At 36.4% G+C, this 18875-nt stretch overlaps 1 protein-coding gene across 12 annotated transcripts in view; it reads right to left on the bottom strand.

The window, feature by feature from the left end:
* The window catches only part of Fam13b (family with sequence similarity 13 member B), a 107873-nt gene that overhangs the window by 29443 nt on the left and 59555 nt on the right, over positions 1-18875 (bottom strand). For 6 of the 12 annotated variants that reach the window (XM_074076943.1, XM_074076942.1, XM_074076940.1 and 3 more), the window contains 6 exons: positions 18648-18803; positions 16876-17008; positions 6253-6317; positions 4105-4153; positions 3544-3691; positions 259-324 (listed from right to left, as the gene is read on the bottom strand). In XM_074076943.1, the coding sequence (XP_073933044.1) occupies positions 259-324; positions 3544-3691; positions 4105-4153; positions 6253-6317; positions 16876-17008; positions 18648-18803 (617 nt within the window). The remainder of the gene's footprint in view (positions 1-258; positions 325-3543; positions 3692-4104; positions 4154-6252; positions 6318-16875; positions 17009-18647; positions 18804-18875) is intronic. The other 6 variants (XM_074076949.1, XM_074076950.1, XM_074076953.1 and 3 more) reach the window with 3 other exon arrangements.

Raw genomic sequence — 18875 nt, 5'->3', positions numbered from 1 at the left:
CATAAAATTGAGTACAAAGCGTGCAATCCCACAATAAACTCAACAATAAAGGAATTTCATAGCAACCCTTGTACCTGTGTCCCAGAAATATTTTAAGAAAAAAACGAAGTAATAAAAATGATTTTTTTTCTGGTTATCATTTTTAACTCAAAATTATTTTCCCAAGATTGAGGGACAACAGGAGAAGGGCTAGTAAAAAGACAAGCAAAATGAACCATAAAAAGGCAAGATAACTAAACTATGGCAAACTATACTTACCCTCCCCATCTCTCTGCAGATGCATTGTTTTGAAATCAATGAGGGGAAAAGTGATAGGGCATGATGCTAATAAAATGGAAAAAAATGGCAAAAAATACTAGAGTGAACACACAGCACAGTCAGAACAAACCATACACATAACACAAAGCCAAAGATACCAAAAACATTTCCCTAAGACCAAGTTAGGCATTCTTCTCAAAAATTTTGTTTAAAGAAATTAGTACTAACCAAACACAAACATACATTTCCATTTCAGCAAGCAAGGCAAAAAAAGAAAAAGTAGTGCTATTTTATTAAAAATCATAAAACTGAAGAAATGGACAGTCTTAACCAGGTACCATTTGAAGCTTTTCAATGTAATTGATTTGACAGAAAATCTCCCACACAGGACTGGTGGTGTAGCTCAGTGGTAGAGCACTTGCTTAGCATGCACAAGCTCCTAGATTGGTACCCCAGGACCAAAAAACAGAGAGAGAGAGAGAGAATTTGAGGGAAAAAGGGTATCCACCTCCACTGAAAGCCAAGACTTTTTTTTTTTTTCGGTAACTGAGGTTTGAACTCAGGGCCTACACCTTAAGTCATTCCACCACCAGCCCTTTTTTGTGATGGGTTTTTTCAAGATAGGGTCATGCAAACTATTTGCCCCAAATGGCTTCAAACTGCAATCTTCCTGATCTCTGCCTCCTAAGTAGCTAGGATTACAGGTGCAAGCCACCAGCACCCAGAGTAAGCCAAGACTTTTTTAAGAGCTGCTATATTCATAGTGTTGATAGACATGTACAACCTGCTTGCTGTGTTCTGCCACCTACACTTTGAGGAAAACAAAAATCAAAGGCTACAAACTAGGAAATAGTGAGGTGAACCTTGACTTGGAGTGACCCTCACTTCTTTACTAGGAGTCACACCAATCAAAGTACATCTCTGATTTTAAAGTACCCAAATCCTAAAGAAACAGATTAACTTAAGGAAGACTTTGTGCTGGAGTGCAGAGAGTACTTGCCAGGCCCACTTGAGCCATTCTGCCAGCCCAAGAAGACTTTTCTCTTTGGAATATCCTAACACCTAATTGTGGTAGAGTTGGAAGGAACAATATGGTTTATTGACAGCAACTTTGCCAAGCCCTTTCATGGTTCAGGGCTGGGAAGTTCACTCAGCTATTTACCACTGGCTTTCTGAAGGTCACTAATCCCTATTCCTGAAAAAGCAGGAGGCCTATATGGACTTGACATGACTGTTGAGCAAGATGCATAACAGAGAAGCTCAGGTACTGAAAACCACATCAGGGACCATTTGACCACAAGGAACCTCCTTTCCCTGCAACAAGCTTCAGGCCATGGATTCTTTTTAAAAAAAAAAAAAAAAAAAAAAAAAAGACAATCCAGTATCAGGTTCTGTTTTTTTTTTTCATTTTTCTTTTATTATTCATATGTGCATACAAGGCTTGGTTCATTTCTCCCCACTGCTAGTATCAGGTTCTCTTTGGAGAGCCTCCAGAAGCTGAAGCTAGAGAGAATGCCCAGTTTACCCAGATAATGGAAATCACTCGCTCTTCTATGTTTAAAACTTAGGATCAGGAGCCCCCAGCCAAATATCACAAATGGTTATTTATTTGCTTCTTCTAAGAGGAAGAAGCAAAAGTACATCAGAATCCCAGCTTAATCTTTCAAAGACTTCTTTCCTTACCAAGGCTTCAAAGGATGCTGTTAACCACTGCTCTTTTTCAAATTACTGTGATTCAATAAATAACTAAAAAGGACATTTGATCTTGACTGCCACCAGTATGCAAACATATCCTCTAACTCTAAGAAGCTTCTTCATAAATTCTAAAAGTCCTAAATAGCCCAGAACAACATAAATGAAAACCAATTTCCTGATTTAGTCTTAAGCTAAGACTCATAATATGCCACTGAGCATGATAAACACTGAGACCTAAAAATAAGGGGTGGGGGACAGCAATAAAGATAGGCACAGACTAGGACTTGGTGGGAGCTTTAAAATAAAAATGCCTAGATCTTACACACACACACACACACACACACAGCAACTATGATCAGGTGAACAGACTTACTGTGACAAAAGGAGTTCATAGCACTAGCATTATAATTCCTCTTATTTTTGCCATTGTATGTAATCAGATAACTTGCCAAAGGTGAGATAACTCGGGAATTTTCAAGTGAAGATGTGTACTTGGCTTAAAATTCCTGAGTTGTCTCATTTTCCTTCTACCTAGGAAGGCTTATGATCCAGAAATACTGCTGGATATAAATTTGTTGCTTGTTTCCTCTCTCCTCCAAACATTTTATTACAATGTTGACAAGAATATTGCAAAGTTGAAAGAATTTTATAGTGAATACCTATATACCAATCACCTAGATTCTACCATTAACATTTCACTACACTTGCTTTATAATATTTATCCATCACATTAACCATCTTTTTTTCCCACAGATTTCAAAGTAAATGGCAGATACTCATATTTTCCCCATAAACATTTCAGCATGCAAATACTTTACTGAGGTTCAGTATTTATTTATAGTTTTTGACTCTCTTAATATAAAAATAATGAAATGTAAAAGTCTTACGTGTACATTTGCTGAATTCTAGGAAAGGCATATAGCCATGTTGCTTGATAAATTTAAACTCTGATCCTTTATTGAAACTGTTATGGTGTCCCTGTGATACATTCATAAACTAATACAGTCAGGTAATAAGTACAAATATGGGTTTAGGGGTGCCCTTGAAGATCATTTTTTTTAAAGTATTCCTGATGGTCACAAGAACAGGTAGCTAAATGCTCTCTGTTGAAATTGCTAAGATTCTCAAGACTTAACACACTGGATTTTCAAAGCCTGGGGGACGGCATCTGATTTCATAATTAACAAAAACCTACCCTGGCATGATTTTATTTTTTTAATCAATTCTAAAATCCATTTTTGTTTGTTTGGTCACTTGTTTGTTTGTTGAAACAGAGTCTCCCTATGTCTTGAACTTGCGAATTCTCCTGCCTCAGCCTGCTGAGTGCTGTGATTATAGGCCTGCACCACCATGCCCAAATCTAACATCCACTCTTCAAAAATAACGGATCAGATAGGTAAATTCTAGTGCCCCATAATCTCATTAGTGTATTTGAGTAACAAAATTCACTGACTTATCCTCTATGAAAAGTGAGAACAGAAAGTCAAGATGAGTAAGGTTGTTCAACAGAGGGCAGTATCTCATTACTTCTTTGGGTAATGTCAATTACAAAAACCATATCTGGAAAATAATGTGTGTGGATAAAATTACCTTCCCATTTATCACCATCAGAAACATTCTTCAAATCTAAATGTGGAATTTGAATACATGCTGCTTCCCCTTGAATACCAACACTTTGACCTCCTGGCATTTCCGATTCAGTGTTGGCATTCATATCACGTATCTTGCTACTAGAATCCTGTATTTTAAAACAAGAAATACATTTCACAACCATGATGCTTTTCACACCCAGCTTCAAAACAGCCAACACACATCCTTATGTAATCTTTGCCAGTTAACTGTGCCTATTATTTCAGCTGTCCCACTGCCACCTTACCACCATCCAAACTAGTTTTAAATATAAACTTGCAGTTCCTGTCTTCCTGGAAGACAAAGTTTGGAAATTTGGAAATCAGGAAAGTATTTTCATAACCAACAATCTCATAACCAAAAGTGGCATATTAAGTTGCTACGTAGCCGTAACACATTTGATAAGAGTATTTATATTTCCTTTAAGACTATTCAAAGAAAGAGTTAAATGCCAGATACAGTAACTGATACATTAAACCTAGCAACATTTTTAAGGACCATAAGATTAAAACCAGTTCTTACCAGAATCAAGTGTGACAATGTATCACTGTCAAATAATAAATATTCTTTCCTAAAAACACAAGCAAAGTTATTAGTATACTAAGAATAAAAAGGTTTCTATTACTATATACTTCTTACCTAGATTCCTCTTTCCCAATATAATTAGCATTTAAAATGTGAGAGGAGAAAAATACAACTGGACATATGCCCATTCTTTGGAGCCCTATATCTGAAATCGCACAATACTGAAAAGATCCACAGAAACAATTCAGGTTCAGAAAAATCAAGCAAATTTCCCACCACACTCTCCACACACAAAGCCACCCCACAAAAGAAAAATCTTTATGAAACAAAAATTAAAATCCACAATAAACAGAAACCAAAAGAATGGATGTATAATGGAAAAGACTTTGAAAAAAATGTTAGTTTTAACCAATAGCTTTATTCTTCCCACTTTGAGATATTTTAAAGATTTCTTGTAAAAGATATAGGTCTGCTGTTTACTTTAAATCAATGTTCTGTTACAAGATAATACTACAATCAAAGGTTACTACTTCCTAAACTCTTTCTCTTCAAAACCTAACAGTAACACAAAAAAAAGAGAAAATTTCATTCATACTTTATTCCCCCCAAAAAACTAACCCATATTAAAAACAAGTGTTACAACAAGCTGTCACAAATGATCTCTACCTGTTTGGCCAGTCAAAAGAGCATCTATGGTTATATAGTAGGTTATATACTGTAGGAAAGTTCCTTTTCCCAAAGACATCTGTGGCAATTTACAAAACACTCAAGTACTATTTCTAAGTGATGATAATAGGAATGTGCATTCAAAGACAAGGCTTGATCAAATATGGCAAGTTATCTCCTCCTATATATAATTTCCTTATTCTGGCTGAACTTGAAAAATGAACTGACAAACTAAAAGCCCTTCTTTGCTGAGGATGGGAGTAAATGATAGGATGTGTAAATTCTAACAGACTAAAAAACCTAATCATCTAAATTTGAGAAACATGAGTGTTAAACATGCAAAATGTAATCCACCTAACCCAGGTACTCTTTGGATCTAAAAACAAGTTTGCTAACCTATACACAAGTTGAAGAGGAAAAAGCTTTTCCAAAAAGATTGAGTCCTCACTAAATGGATCCTTATTGTTCTACCAAATCCAGATGTCATCATTCTGGGGATGCCTGTTAATGCTGTAAATCTTATATCTTCAGCCCATAGCTCCAAAACTCCCTGGGCTGGAAGAGGATCCTTCCTGCCTCCTGAAAGGAAGCACAAGGAACTGCTGTAAGCAGGAAATCTGTGGACCTTCAGAGTATGAGGATGCTCCAGAAACATGGCTCCAAAGAATTTACTTACCCTTAGAAAATAGGTTTCCTACTCACAATTAAAAGAGACAATGGCATTATCACAACTTTACCCTAGCCAACAGGCTATAAGCAAATTAGCAATGCTTTTTAGGGTCTCTCAATATTTACAATCTACTTTGTAACTTGTATGTTTTCAGGACATCAAATCATCTTTCCTAGGATTGTAATATACTTCTTGGGAGCATCTAAAAGAATGATGCAAAAGATAACAAAACCTAAGTCCTGTACTCTGACTTGAAACACTCCAAGAAAACATCTATTCAAAGGAACTCTATGGATACTCTACATTTGTTTGAAAGCTCAGTGCCTCAGGCATCTCCCTTCCTATCTTCCAGTTGGCTGGGGAGGTAATTAAGCATGAAATACAGATTATACTTGAGATACACCAAGGATGAGCAGAAGGGGAAGAGAAACATCCATACATATTTTTTTAAACAATTATCTTCTCTTTTGGTTAGTCACAGTTCCAAGACCATGAGTTAACTCATTGACAGGTATGTTCATGGTATCAATAAATTTCCTATTTTTTTATAAATCAAAGTTTTAGGTGTTTACAAGAGGCTGTGTTCTTCTCTCTGAACATTTTCCAAGTTATCACTAATGTCTGAAGATGTGAAATTTTTTTGGACATTTAACATGCTTTATGCCCACTATTCAAATAAGAAGCATGAATTTTTTGCATAACTAAAGTGTATGTTATAACGGACATATTAATCTAAAAATTTCACCCCAAAAATCTGTGAAGTTTCCAATTCTTACAGTGATTTACCAGTCAACAAGAGAAATGCTTACCTCTCAAGACAGCCATCTTCACTATCACCGTGGTCACTGCATGGCTCTAACAATATATCTACAGACTGACAAAAAGAACACCATACTATATTAATAAAGCTCCCAACACTCATATATGAAAGAACGTTCCAATATAAATTAAGATATTAGATTACAAGTTAGTCAAATACCCTCTTTAACTATCATTTATAATAGTTTCTAGGAATTGGCAGCTCTTTGTACAGAGTAATAAATTTTTCCTTAAAATCTGAATCATGTTAAGTATATCAGGGACTCCGCATTTTTCACTACCCTGTTAGGTAATCGGTACCACCCCTATTATCCTTCTCATTCCTTAAATTTTTTTCTACTTCAAAAAAATCAGTCTTAACCATACGTGATTGATGCATGAGAGCAATCCCAGATACTCAGGAGGCAGGGATGGAAGGACCATGTTCTGAGGTTGCCTGGGCAAGCATGTAAGACCTTATCTGAAAAACAAACTGAAGGAAAAAAATACCTTTTTTTTTTCCTTCAGTTTGGTGCATGGCTCAAGTGGTAGAGTGCTTGCCTAGCAAACAGGAGGCCCTGAGTTTAAACCTAAACACAATCCCAAAAAACAGTACCACCAAACAAACAAACAAAAATAATGGTCTTGGGTTGGGGATGGAGCTCACTGATAGAGCACATACTGAGCATAACCCAAGACCCTTGGTTTCAATCCCCAACAAAAATGATGGCCTTCTGATCCTGCTTGCCTACTACTTGCTTTATTTCTCCTCAACCACAAAGATGTACCTTGGTGACTTCCTAGCAAGAAAGGGAACAGTTTTGGAGGACTTTTTCTTTTTTCTTTTTTCGGTACTAGGGTTTGAACTTAGAGCCTAGAACTTGAGCCACTTGACCAGCCCTGTTCTGTGTTGGGTGTTTTCAAAATAGGGTCTTGTGAACTATTTGATTGGGCTGGATTCAAGCCACGATCTTCCTGATCTCTGTCTCCTGAGTAGCTAGGATTACAGGCGTGAGCCACTGGCACCCGGCTACTATATACATTTGAAACAACTGTTTTCCACATAGGAAAGGCCCCTGTGAACCTCAGAAACACGGGAGAACAATCTTCCACTTTCCAATTCCCACACAAATTAAAAACTTTCCAGGTCTAATACAAATGCCTTGAGCAATACTACAAAATGTAAAAATTTCTTGGTGTTTTGATAATCCTCTCAAAAGTGAACAAAAACATGGAATTTTTTTTTTTTTTTTTTTTTTTTTTTTTTTTGGGCAAACTGTTTTTTGGGTTTTTCTGTTTGTTTGGCAAACTGGGGTTTGAACTCAGGGCCTTCACACTTGCTAGCACTACCACTTGACTCACATCCCCAGCCCTTTTTTTCTTCAGTTGTTTTTCACAGAGGGTCTCACAATTTTTGCCCACATCATCCTTGAACCTCGATCCTCCTACCTTCACTTCCCATGTAGTGGGGATTACAAGCATGCACCACTACATGTGCTTGTTCTTGGAGACAGTCTTGCTTTTTTTTGCCCAGTATGGATTTTAACTTTGATCCTCATATCTCTGCCTCCTAAGTAGCTGGGATTACAGTTGTAAGCCACCCTTACCCTGCCCTCTTCTTACATTCTTTAGAAACTATCACTTGCCCAGGGATGTTTTTAGTATGAAAGAAGGTCCACAATTTCATGGGGGGAAAAAAAAAAAGCTACTGAAGTACTTCTCTCTTTTCCAACTACATAAATCCAAGAGGCTGAACAGTCTTCTACTCTTCAAACAATCTATAGTAACAGATTGAATGTTAGAGCAAATATGAGAATCTGTCTTCTAAGACAGACAGGCATTTATTATATTTGTAAATGTAAAATAATGCCACTCCTCAAACTAAGACATTTTGTGAAAATAATTGTTTATGAAGAAAAAAAGCAGCTAGGCACAGTAGTATGCCTACTCAGAGTCAAAAGAGAAGAAGGGCAATTCATGTGAGAACTTAAGTCTCAGTTTCCATTTCTAGTATAGTCAATGTTCATAGATATACCACTATATAAACAGAAGTTCTCTGGGTTCCTCAATAATTCTTAAGAGCAAAGGGGTCCCAAAAACCCAGTGTGAGAACCAGTGATCACTGATTTTATACTCTAAACACAGATTTATATTCTGAAGATTTCTAGGCACATGAAAAACACATCACTCCGTATTTAAAATATTACCCAGAATTTTAAAAGCTCCTTGGTATCTTACTCAAAGAACCAAACTCAAGTACCAGCTATACCTTCCTTGTCACAACTGAGAATAGCAATCATTTAATGTGGCTGCCTTAGAGTTGTGATAAAATCAAAAGAAATAGCTTATAAAAAATCTAGAAATTTATAAAGGCATACTATTCCTTCATCAACTCTTATTTAACCTCATTTGCTATGAAATAACGGAAACAAAGTACAAAGACTAATATACCAAATACTCACATGCCCCACAGTCATATTTAGACAACGTAATTCTTGTTTTTAAGACAAAGTCTCACAATGTAGTCCAGACTTATCTCAAACTCAAGCCCTCCTGCCTTAAAGTTCTGGGATTATACCATACCTGGCTGAAGGCCAACATAATTTAATTCTTAAATTTGCTTTTTCAAATAATGAAAAGTAGTAAACAGAAAGACAACTAGAGGCAATATAAAAGAATGATGAAGTATGCCCCAGGACAAAGAAAGTCAGGTTAGAATTTATGGCTAAGGTTCAACTTAAACGAATAAGGAATATATATTTTCTTTAGAAACCAGCTAAATTGTATGTTTCATCACTTAGAGAAATTTTACTTCCTCAGAATTCAAGATAAAACATCCTTTATACATGGGAACTGATATTTTCTAAAATATCAGTTTTCCTGGGCTCGTAGAGTGGTTCAAGTGGTAGAAAACCTGCCTTGTAAGCACGAGGCCTTGAGTTCAACCCCCTATACCACCAAAACCAGACAAACAAAAACATCATCTGGAAAATAATTTATATGTTCTCTCCTTCCTCAAGACCCCCTCCCCATATGCCTTTCCACAAACATCAGAGTCCTCAAAAGGAAGGCTAAGGCACTCTGGATCACAGCTAGAAGCTGTGATGGTGGCAGTGGCAGCAACACAGGAACAGCTGATGTAGTCATACTGATGTCTTAGGGGCTGTCAGGACTTACTGCCAGGAACTAATCAAAATTTAGTGGACTTCTGCAATTCTTTATCTGTTCTCTATTCCTTAGCCATGCATAATTGATGCTTCTACAGTGCTTAGTTCTACATTATCCCATACCCACACAACTATCTCTGCTCAAGCAAGCAGTTGCTGCTAAATATTCCCGGTTCTATGCTGCACAATCTCATTTGATCAACAAAATCTTAATAAACTGTATATTAGGAAAGTTAAATCTAGCCTAATCTCTATTACTGAATTAATGTGATCAAAACTGATTAAGTCCAATGATGATACAAGTCAAATAACAGCCAGTTCTTCCTCTTGGTTGTCTGCTTGAGTTTCCCAAATACTTCTACCTACACTTTGGAAAGGAGATAACTACATTCCAGCAATTTCTATATTTGTAATAGATGAATGAATATTTCTAATTTTTAGGGAGCACAACCAATGAAGGTGCCCTGAAGATTTTTATGAGAAGTTTACTGATAAATGTAGTATTCTAATGTGAGCTCTAATCAGGCTATTGACGTTAATATAGTTTCAACCCCTAAAGCCCAAATTAATATACAACTTATATCTATTAAAAAAACCCTCAGAGACCAATCTCAGTATTAGACAAAAAAATCCTATTTACTACAGAAACAAGGAACACTTTTGAAACACTGATTTGTAAAAGACTTATCTAATATGTTACCCAAAATATACAAAGAACCATTAAACTCAACAACCAGAGCCTGGGCTGGGAATGTAGTTCAGTGGTAGGGCACGTGCCTAGCATGCACATGGCCCTGGGATTGATCCCTAGCACCAGAAAAAGAAGAAGAAGTAGAAAAAAAGGGGGGGGACATAGCTCAAGTGTAGAGCACTTGCCAAGCAAGTATGAGGCCATATGTTAACATCTAAGTACCAAAGAAAGAAAAAGAAAAGGAAAGCAGCCAGTTTAAAAATGGGAGAAAGCACCAGGCACCAGTGGCTCGCACCTGTAATCCTAGCTACTTGGAGGGCTGAGATCAGGAGGACCATGGTTCAGGGCCAGCCTGAACAAATAGTTCACAAGAACCCATCTCCAAAATAACCAGAGCAAAATGGACAAGAGGTGTGGCTCAAGCAGTAGAGTGCCTGCTTTGCAAATGTAAAGCCAAGTTCAAAGCCCAGTACGGCCAAAATAAAGAAGGAAGAAAGACATCTCAACCAAATATGCCCATAGTAAATAAACATAAGATGCTCATCAGCATATGTCATTAGAGAACTCAAAATTCACAATGAGACAGCACTACACACCTATCAGAACAGTCAAAATCCAAAACACTTAATAAAACCTAATGAGACAAGGATATGGAATTCTCATTGCTGGTGAATGAATGAGAAATTCATCCAGATTTATGTAGGCATTTATTTTATAATATAGATGACATTCAAATCAATGGGGAAAGACAGATTATTCAATTAAGTTCATGTGTTGGGATAACTAGGTAAATATCCCAAAAAAAAAAAAAAAAGGAGAATCCATTGTTAACACCTTACACCAAAACAAATTCCAAAAAGATCAAATGTTTAAATGAGTAGAATTCAAAAACCATAGACGTATTGGCAGACTACAGGCTGCTAATTAAGTCCAGCCATTGGTACCTGAGTACTTGCTAACTCACCTGTTGGTCTGATTTCTTTCTATGAAGGCTCTTATAAACCTTTACCTATTTCTTCAACTCCTATTCCTCTCTCCTCACCTTCTGCAAATAAGGCATTTCATTTTAAAATGGTCAAAAACATCTGAAACAAGACTCTTCAAACTGCCAATCAAAATTATTCTGTATCTCCTTTAACTAAGGATTAGAAGTAGCTGGCCCTATTTAGGAACAGTTTCTCAACCTGTGCCCACAAACATCTTCCCTCCCATTTCTCACTCTACATGTTCGCCGCCCCCAGCATCCTTTCCTTCCCCCCCTCCACAATCTCCCTTTTACACTCATGTTCCATCATCATAATTTCATTCTTCTTTATGGCCGAATAATGCTCCATTGTGTGTGTATGTGTGTATATAAACATATATATATATACACACACACACACACACCACATTTTCTTTATCTACTCATTGGTTGTTGGACTGATTCCATAGCTCAGCTATTGTGAATAGTGCTGTGATAAACCTGGGTGTGCTGGTATCTATGCTGTATGCTGCTTTACACTCCTTCGGATATAGGCCCAAGAATGGTATTGCAAGGTCATAGGTAGTTCTATTTTTAGCTTCTTGAGCAACCTCCATACTGATTTCCATAGTGGCCAGTTTACAATCCCACCAACAATGTGTAAGGTAGGGTTCTTTTTCCCCTACATCCTTGCCAGCATTTGTTGTTGCTTTCTTGATGACAGCCATTCATCTAGAATCTCAGAGTCATTCTGAAAATTGAGAAGTCAACATAATATTCTAGGCTTCACGCATGACCCAAACCCACCAATATTTCCTTATCTTCCAGACTATATTCTCCCACGATACCCTGAACACTACAATTAGCAATGCTTCAGTAACAGCCAACACTTCCCTATAATCCTTACATTGGTTTATTTAGTCTCTAACAAAATCCCTCATCAAATCCAACTCCATAAAAGACCAAGTTCAAAATCCCCCTCCCCCTAAAAAGCATATCATAATTATCCTGGCCAGAAGTTCTTTCCTCTCTTCTGTAAGTTTATAGTACTTTATATCTACCTATACCAGCAGTGGTTATATTCTGCATGATAAACTGTGTGTATATCCAACCTAAATTATCAAGCCACTAAATTTGGGTGTTTTTTGTTTGTATTTTCCAAGTAACCAGCTACGTATGTTTCATTAAGCAAATTCATATGTTCAATTAAACTGACTTATTCAAGTAAGAAGAAAATCAATGCATATTGCCTAGGGAAAAAAGGGGGTAATGTTGGTTTTTTTCTTACAAGGCCAAGCAACAGTAAGAGTTTCCTAAAACCAACTGTAAAAATAATTAATTTCTATTTTCCTAACAAACAGTGATAAACCAATTTTATTTAACAAATTAGATAAGTCAGGTATGGTGGTACATTTCTATAATCCCAGCATTTGGAAGACTGAGACATGAGGATGGCCAATAGAGGCCATCATGGGCTACACGGTGAGTTCAAGCCAGCCTGGGCTACAGAGCAAGACCTTGTCTCAAAACAAAACAAAAAACAAAATTAAGGGCTGGGGCCATGACGCAAATGGTAGAGTACCTGCCTAGCAAATGTAAGGCACCAAGTTAAGCCCCAGTACCACAAAAAAAAAAAAAGTATTTATGTGCTGAGTTGCCTACTATGTGTCACATGCTATTCATTTATTTGGTCTTACATTCAATAAAAACTAAATGAATATTTACTATGTGTTCTAGATGAGGATGCAATAATGAGCAAAAATCTCAGACAAAAATCTTAACCCTCATGAAGCTTACAGTATAATGGTAAGAGACAGACAATAAACAAACTAGCAATTTTTAAATACTGTAAGATATGTATGATGATGATAACACTATCAAAATGGAGGTGACAGCAGAGGGACAAAAAGTTTAGGCACAGAAGTGAGGTGGGTAAGTGAAAGGACCTGCTAATACATAGAGAGTGATGAGAATATTTGGCCTCATTGAGCAGGGAATATTGAGGAAAGATCTGCAGGATCGAGTAAGGAAGTGAGCCAAGGGATATGTGCATGGAACCAGAGAAGACCTTAATACTCAGTTATCTCAATTGTATTTGTCTATCAGTCAGTATTCTCTAGTGCCTCTTGCTGTATTTTAAACATAGATGGCACCAGAAGATTCTGGAAGAAAACAAACATTATTGGGCTGGTGGAGTAAATCAAGCTATTGAGCTCCTGCATTGTGAGCATGAGGCCCTGAGATCAAAGTCCAATGCCATAAAAAAAAAAAAAAAAAAAAAAAAAGAAAGAAAGAAAACTGACATTATCTAATTTTCCTTTTGAAATGATCACTCTGGCTACTTCACTGAAAACAAACCACAGGGAGACTAAGATAAGGAAATTGGTTAGCAGGCTATATTAATTCAAGTGAAATGTTGAAGACTTAGACTTGCATGGTGGCAGTAGAAGTAATAAAGGTAGTCAGACTCTAGATAAAACTTTGAAGGCATAACCAATAGGACTGAATATGCAGTTTCAAAGAAATCAAGGATGACTCAAGGGTTTTAGCCTGTACAATGGAAGCATAAAATGCCCTTTACTGAGATTGTAAAAGACAATAGAAAACAAATGTGTTGGTAAGTCACAGGAAATCAATTAGGTGATGTGATGGAGTTTAGGACATGTTATATTTCAAAGCATGGCATATACCTTAGCATTTTAGAAAACTACAGAAGTAGAAAAGTCACACTCATCTTTCCCTTGCCCCTTCTTTCCTGAAGAAGTCATGAAACTTTCATTCCAGAGGCACCTGCCCTATACCTAGCAAAAAACCAAATGTTATCTCTGAAGACAGGGACACAGATCCCCCTAGTTTACCGTTAGAATACACCTTCTTGATGTACTGATGTCTCCACCACAGTCTACTTTTCATCAAACTCAAGCATAAAAATAAAATATACAGGTTTTCTCACCTCTTTGAGTGTTCATTTCTAAAAGCATTAGTGTCATGTAAAACTTTTTAAAAATAAATGTATAGGCTTTCCTCATGTTCATCTGTCTTATGGGTGCATGCCCTCAGCTACAAACCTAATGATGGATAAGCAAAGAAATTTTTTTCAGCCCTAAAGATGCTTGCAAGATATTCCAGTGGAAATGTTGGATGAAACAGCTGGATATAGGAATCTAAAGTTCTAAGAAACAGGTCTTGGCTAGAGGTTCAAATTTGGACATTAGCAGCATATAGATGATATTTACATTCATTAGACTAAATGAGATTACAAGAAAGTGAAACTGAGAACTAAGCTACTCCAAATATCAGATATCCAGAAGATGAAAAGCAATCAGCAAGGGGATTAAGAAAGTGTGGTCAGTGAAGAACAGGGAGAAGGAAAAAAAAAAAAAAAACCACAAGTAGTGAGATATCCTGAAAGTCAAATGCAGAAAGTATGAACAGAAGGAATAATTACAAAACTGAATCAAATTTTGCTATTAGGTTAAGTAAAATGTTCCAATAATCACTGATGACTTGCAAGATCAGTTTCAGAAGAAAGGGTATGGGCAAATGGACAGCTGAACTGAGTTTAAGAGAGTATGGCAGGACACAAATTAAAAAAATAGACATGGACAATTCCTTCTAGCAATTTTATTATGTAAGGAAGCAGAGATATCAAGATGTAGCTAAAGTGGGATAAAGAATCAAGAAAGGGTCGTTCCCCGCCCAAAAAAAAAACATGGCAGGAAACAGAGCATAAAAATGTTAAGGCCTAGGGGTGTGCTTCAAAGCAGTAGTGCCTGACCAGCAAGCACAAGGCCTTGAGTTCAAACACTGACAATGCAAACAAACAAACAAAAAAACACCACAAAGGGGAGTGGGAGGGGAAGGGGAAAAGGAAAGCAATAGCAGATGGGAGGGGAGGGGAGAGGATAGGGGAGGGAAGTATTTTAGCTGGGTCTAGTGGTTCACACCTATAATCCTAGCTTTATGGGAGGCAAAAGATTGGGAGGATAGAGGATTGAGACCAGCCAGAGCAAAAGGTTCACAAAAATCTCATCTCAACCAAGAAAAAGGTGGACATGATCACACACCTGTCATTCCAGCTACAAAGGAAGCATAAATAGGAGGATCATGGTGTAGGATGGCCTGGGTAGGCATAAACACAAGATCCCACTCAACCTGCAGGCATGGCTCAAATGACAGAGCACCTGTCTAACAAGCACAGTCCCCTAGTACCACCAAAAACACTGATGGGAATGATTGGGTAGATAGGCAGAAACTGGTAATTCAGAAAAGGGCAAGGAGCCAACTACAAAAGCAGTAACTAAGTATGTAAAAAGGTATTAATCTAATATATACAAGTTCAGTGAAAGGAGCAGTAGGAACTTAACGTCTGTGAAGCATTCTCTAGTGAATGAAACATCTTATAATACCATTACTTCTTTTTATCTTTATAATAATCCTCTAACTTGGTATTACCCCCACCCATCCACACACACACACATAGAAAAGCAAAAAGCAGCTCAGAAGCCAGGTAAGTTGGCCAAAGTCCCACAGCTATTAAGTAAAGATTTAAACACACACACACTCACACACACACCCCATCTGTGCTGGCTCAAAATTATATCTATTTTATTGTATGGTTTATAATGGAAATATGCTAAAGAAAACTTCCTTATCCATTCATTTAGTGTCATATTTTAAAGTACTATAAAACCACACTTTGAAATATGTCTTAGGGCTAGAGGCATTGGCTCAAGTGATAGAACACTTGCCTAGCAAGCAGAAGGTCCTGAGTTCAAACCCCAGTATTAAGTTTAAAAAAATTATTATTATTATTTTCCTTTTTTATGTTTGTTTTTTGTTTTGTTTTTGAAGTGTGAGGGATCAAATACAGGGCCTCTCACAAACTAGGCAAGCACTCTACCATTGAGCTACATCCCAACCCTGCTTTTATACTTTCAATTGCAATTAATTATTTTAAAAACAATAATACCACAAACAAATGTGACAATGATAATAATTTAGCTATTTTTAAAACAATGTTCATGGGTTTTCTGTACACAAAAAGTCCCAATGGCAGAGCTCACAACTTGTGCCCCTCCCTTTGGCATATGTTAAGCAGATTATTTTGGGAAACACAAGAGCAAACAGAAACATTACCCTTTTTGTAAGAGAAATTTTCCATCTATAATGGAAATCTCCATTCCTAAGGGTGTCTCCTCTACCAGGATGAGAGGATAATGAAATCACTTTTTCATCAATCTGCTCTAACAGAACTTACTTTTGTCTAAGGTGCTTTTCCTGATCATCTCTTTATAACTGGAACTCCCCAACACCCTTATTTATTTATTTCAGAAGATACTGATGGTATTTAATCCACCCCTGAGAGATTTACTCTGCTTCCCCTATCTCCTGTATGTATATAAGGTATACATATTATTAAGCTTCTATTTGTTTTTCTCTTATTAATGTCTTTGGTTACAGGGGTCAACCCAAACTATATCTCTGTATCATATTCTTCAGAAAAACTGAGAAATACAGAAAAGTTCTGAAATATGACAAAACTCAACCTCAATACCACCTAATCACCTCAGTTAGCACCAGAATTTATTTTGTTTTCCAGGAAATATTTTAAAATAAGATGTTTTACACCTACCTCTCCACCCAATGATAGTTACTAAATGCCACTGGGAGAATGTATATTCTTGGGGATTTATAAGTATATAAGTAAAAATACTGAACTATACCTAACTCGTGGTATCAAAGAAACACATGAAACAATCAGAGTTATGCTTCTAGCACACGTAAGACAGAGATTTTCTACATTTCTTACCTGGTTATTTTCTTGATCCTCAAATACAAAATCTTGCTGCATAACTTCATTATCTAAGTTACTGCCAGCCACAGGTTCTGAATGGTCTCTGTTACTATCACTGGCATTAATAATATCATCTGCAATATCAACCCTAGTAATGAAGATAAAAAAAAAATCCATCAGGCCAAATGACAAGTCATGTCTTTAAAATAAATATCAATAATGATATAAAAAGTTCGTTTTTTTGTTGTTGTTGGGTTTGGTTTTTTGTTTTTGAGACAGGCTCTTCCTATGTAGCCCAGGATGACTTCAATCTTCCTCAGCCTCCCAAGTGCTAGCCATGTGTACTACCATGTCTGACTAGTAAAAAACTTTTACTTGTTAATAAAAATGTGTGCTTTGCATAAAAATCCACTTTTTGTATTGCTAAGTTTAATTATAAAATCTAGAAAGTTTATTTATGTACCTCCTTAAGATGTAATAAGAGACCCTGAGAAAATTTTCATAGGCAAATGGCTTCAAAAAAATTTATGTGCCAGAACAATTTTCTTTACAAATGCAAACATAAGCTAGTACTACACGCTAGCGTCCAACACTTCATCACGTATGACAGCAGCAACTTCCTATTACAGGTTTTCCATTTTACATAGTTTAGAATTTACAAAACATTGCAGTTTTTTGTACACAAAAATACTACCAATGGTAGAATATGAGTTACTTCCCCAGTGGTGACAATAATGAGTATTGTCGGAACAGTGGGCACAAGCTTCAAGATCCTAAACTAACGACAAACCCTGAAGAATTCACTCATATTGTAAACTTTGAAATTGTTTCCTCACTATTTCCAACTTTCAAATACTTTTTTTCTTTCCTACTCAGCCCAAATACTTCCTATAGTTAAAGTTATGTAAGTATATTTTTTATTTTGTTTTGTTTTTGCAGTGCCTCTTGCATGCTATGCAAGTGCTCTACCACTGAGCTATAACCCCAACCCCCAGTTGTGTAAGTTCTAATCATGTCTTCATGATTAAAGCTTCATCATGATGTGAGGCCCTGAGTTCAAACCACCCACAAAAAGAAAAAGAAAAAAAAAAAAAAAACAAGCTTCATGATGGAAGGTGGGCCATCATCACATAGAGGTGCAATGGTTGCCAATGCCATCTATGCCACACCTGCAGATGTTCAATACAGTATTCCTGAAATAACATTCTAACCACCATTTTTCATACTGTTAATATTTTTCATTTCTTATTTCATAGCTATTCTAGTGAGCCCTTTTAAAATATTTAAAAGTTTAAAATACTCTTTTAAAAAAAGTCACTCTATCCAATCATCTATTTTTTTACCTTCTTATGAATACTCCAACTCTGGGTACTCTTTCACATCTGTTTCTAAGATACGAACTGATATTCAAAAAATATGAAATTCATTGTGATCTCTGAGAGGCATATACATATATATGCCTATATATATATTTTGCACAGAGCAACAAGTCTAATGTTTTGAAGTTAATTTTCATACAGTGTAGTCCCTTTTAAGGCAAGCACACTGCTTCATTCAGTGTTCACGGAGCAAAACCTGGCTGTGCTGGACTTAATAAAAGATACTTTATGGAAGAATTATGAGATTCTCAATGAATATACAACTTACATAAAAGTATATACAAGTCACTTTTACACTGACTTTCAGAAATCCCCAAGCAAGATGAGATTCCATTACTTAAGAAAAAAAAAATTAAGATAATCAAACCATTTTCTAACTTTAATAAATAATAGTAAAATATTTCTTACTGGCTACTAGGCCTTTCCCCATCACAATTAATACTTCTTGCTTCATTATTACACAGCAGACTTTGCTGCTGTAAATTCTTAAGATCATGATCTATGCTGCTCTGCAGATCAAAAAGGTGCTGTTCCACAGCTGCTCTAATTGTTCTTTCTAAAACACTGCAAAACAGAACACATGTTAGTGAGAAATAGTCCCCTTAGCTGGGTATTAGGCCACATAAGTTTAAATGT

Source organism: Castor canadensis, chromosome 6 (assembly GCF_047511655.1).
Source record: "Castor canadensis chromosome 6, mCasCan1.hap1v2, whole genome shotgun sequence".
Taxonomy (NCBI): Eukaryota; Metazoa; Chordata; class Mammalia; order Rodentia; family Castoridae; genus Castor; species Castor canadensis.
Note: the sequence above shows the minus strand (reverse complement) of the source record. Positions and strands in the feature narration are given on the sequence as shown.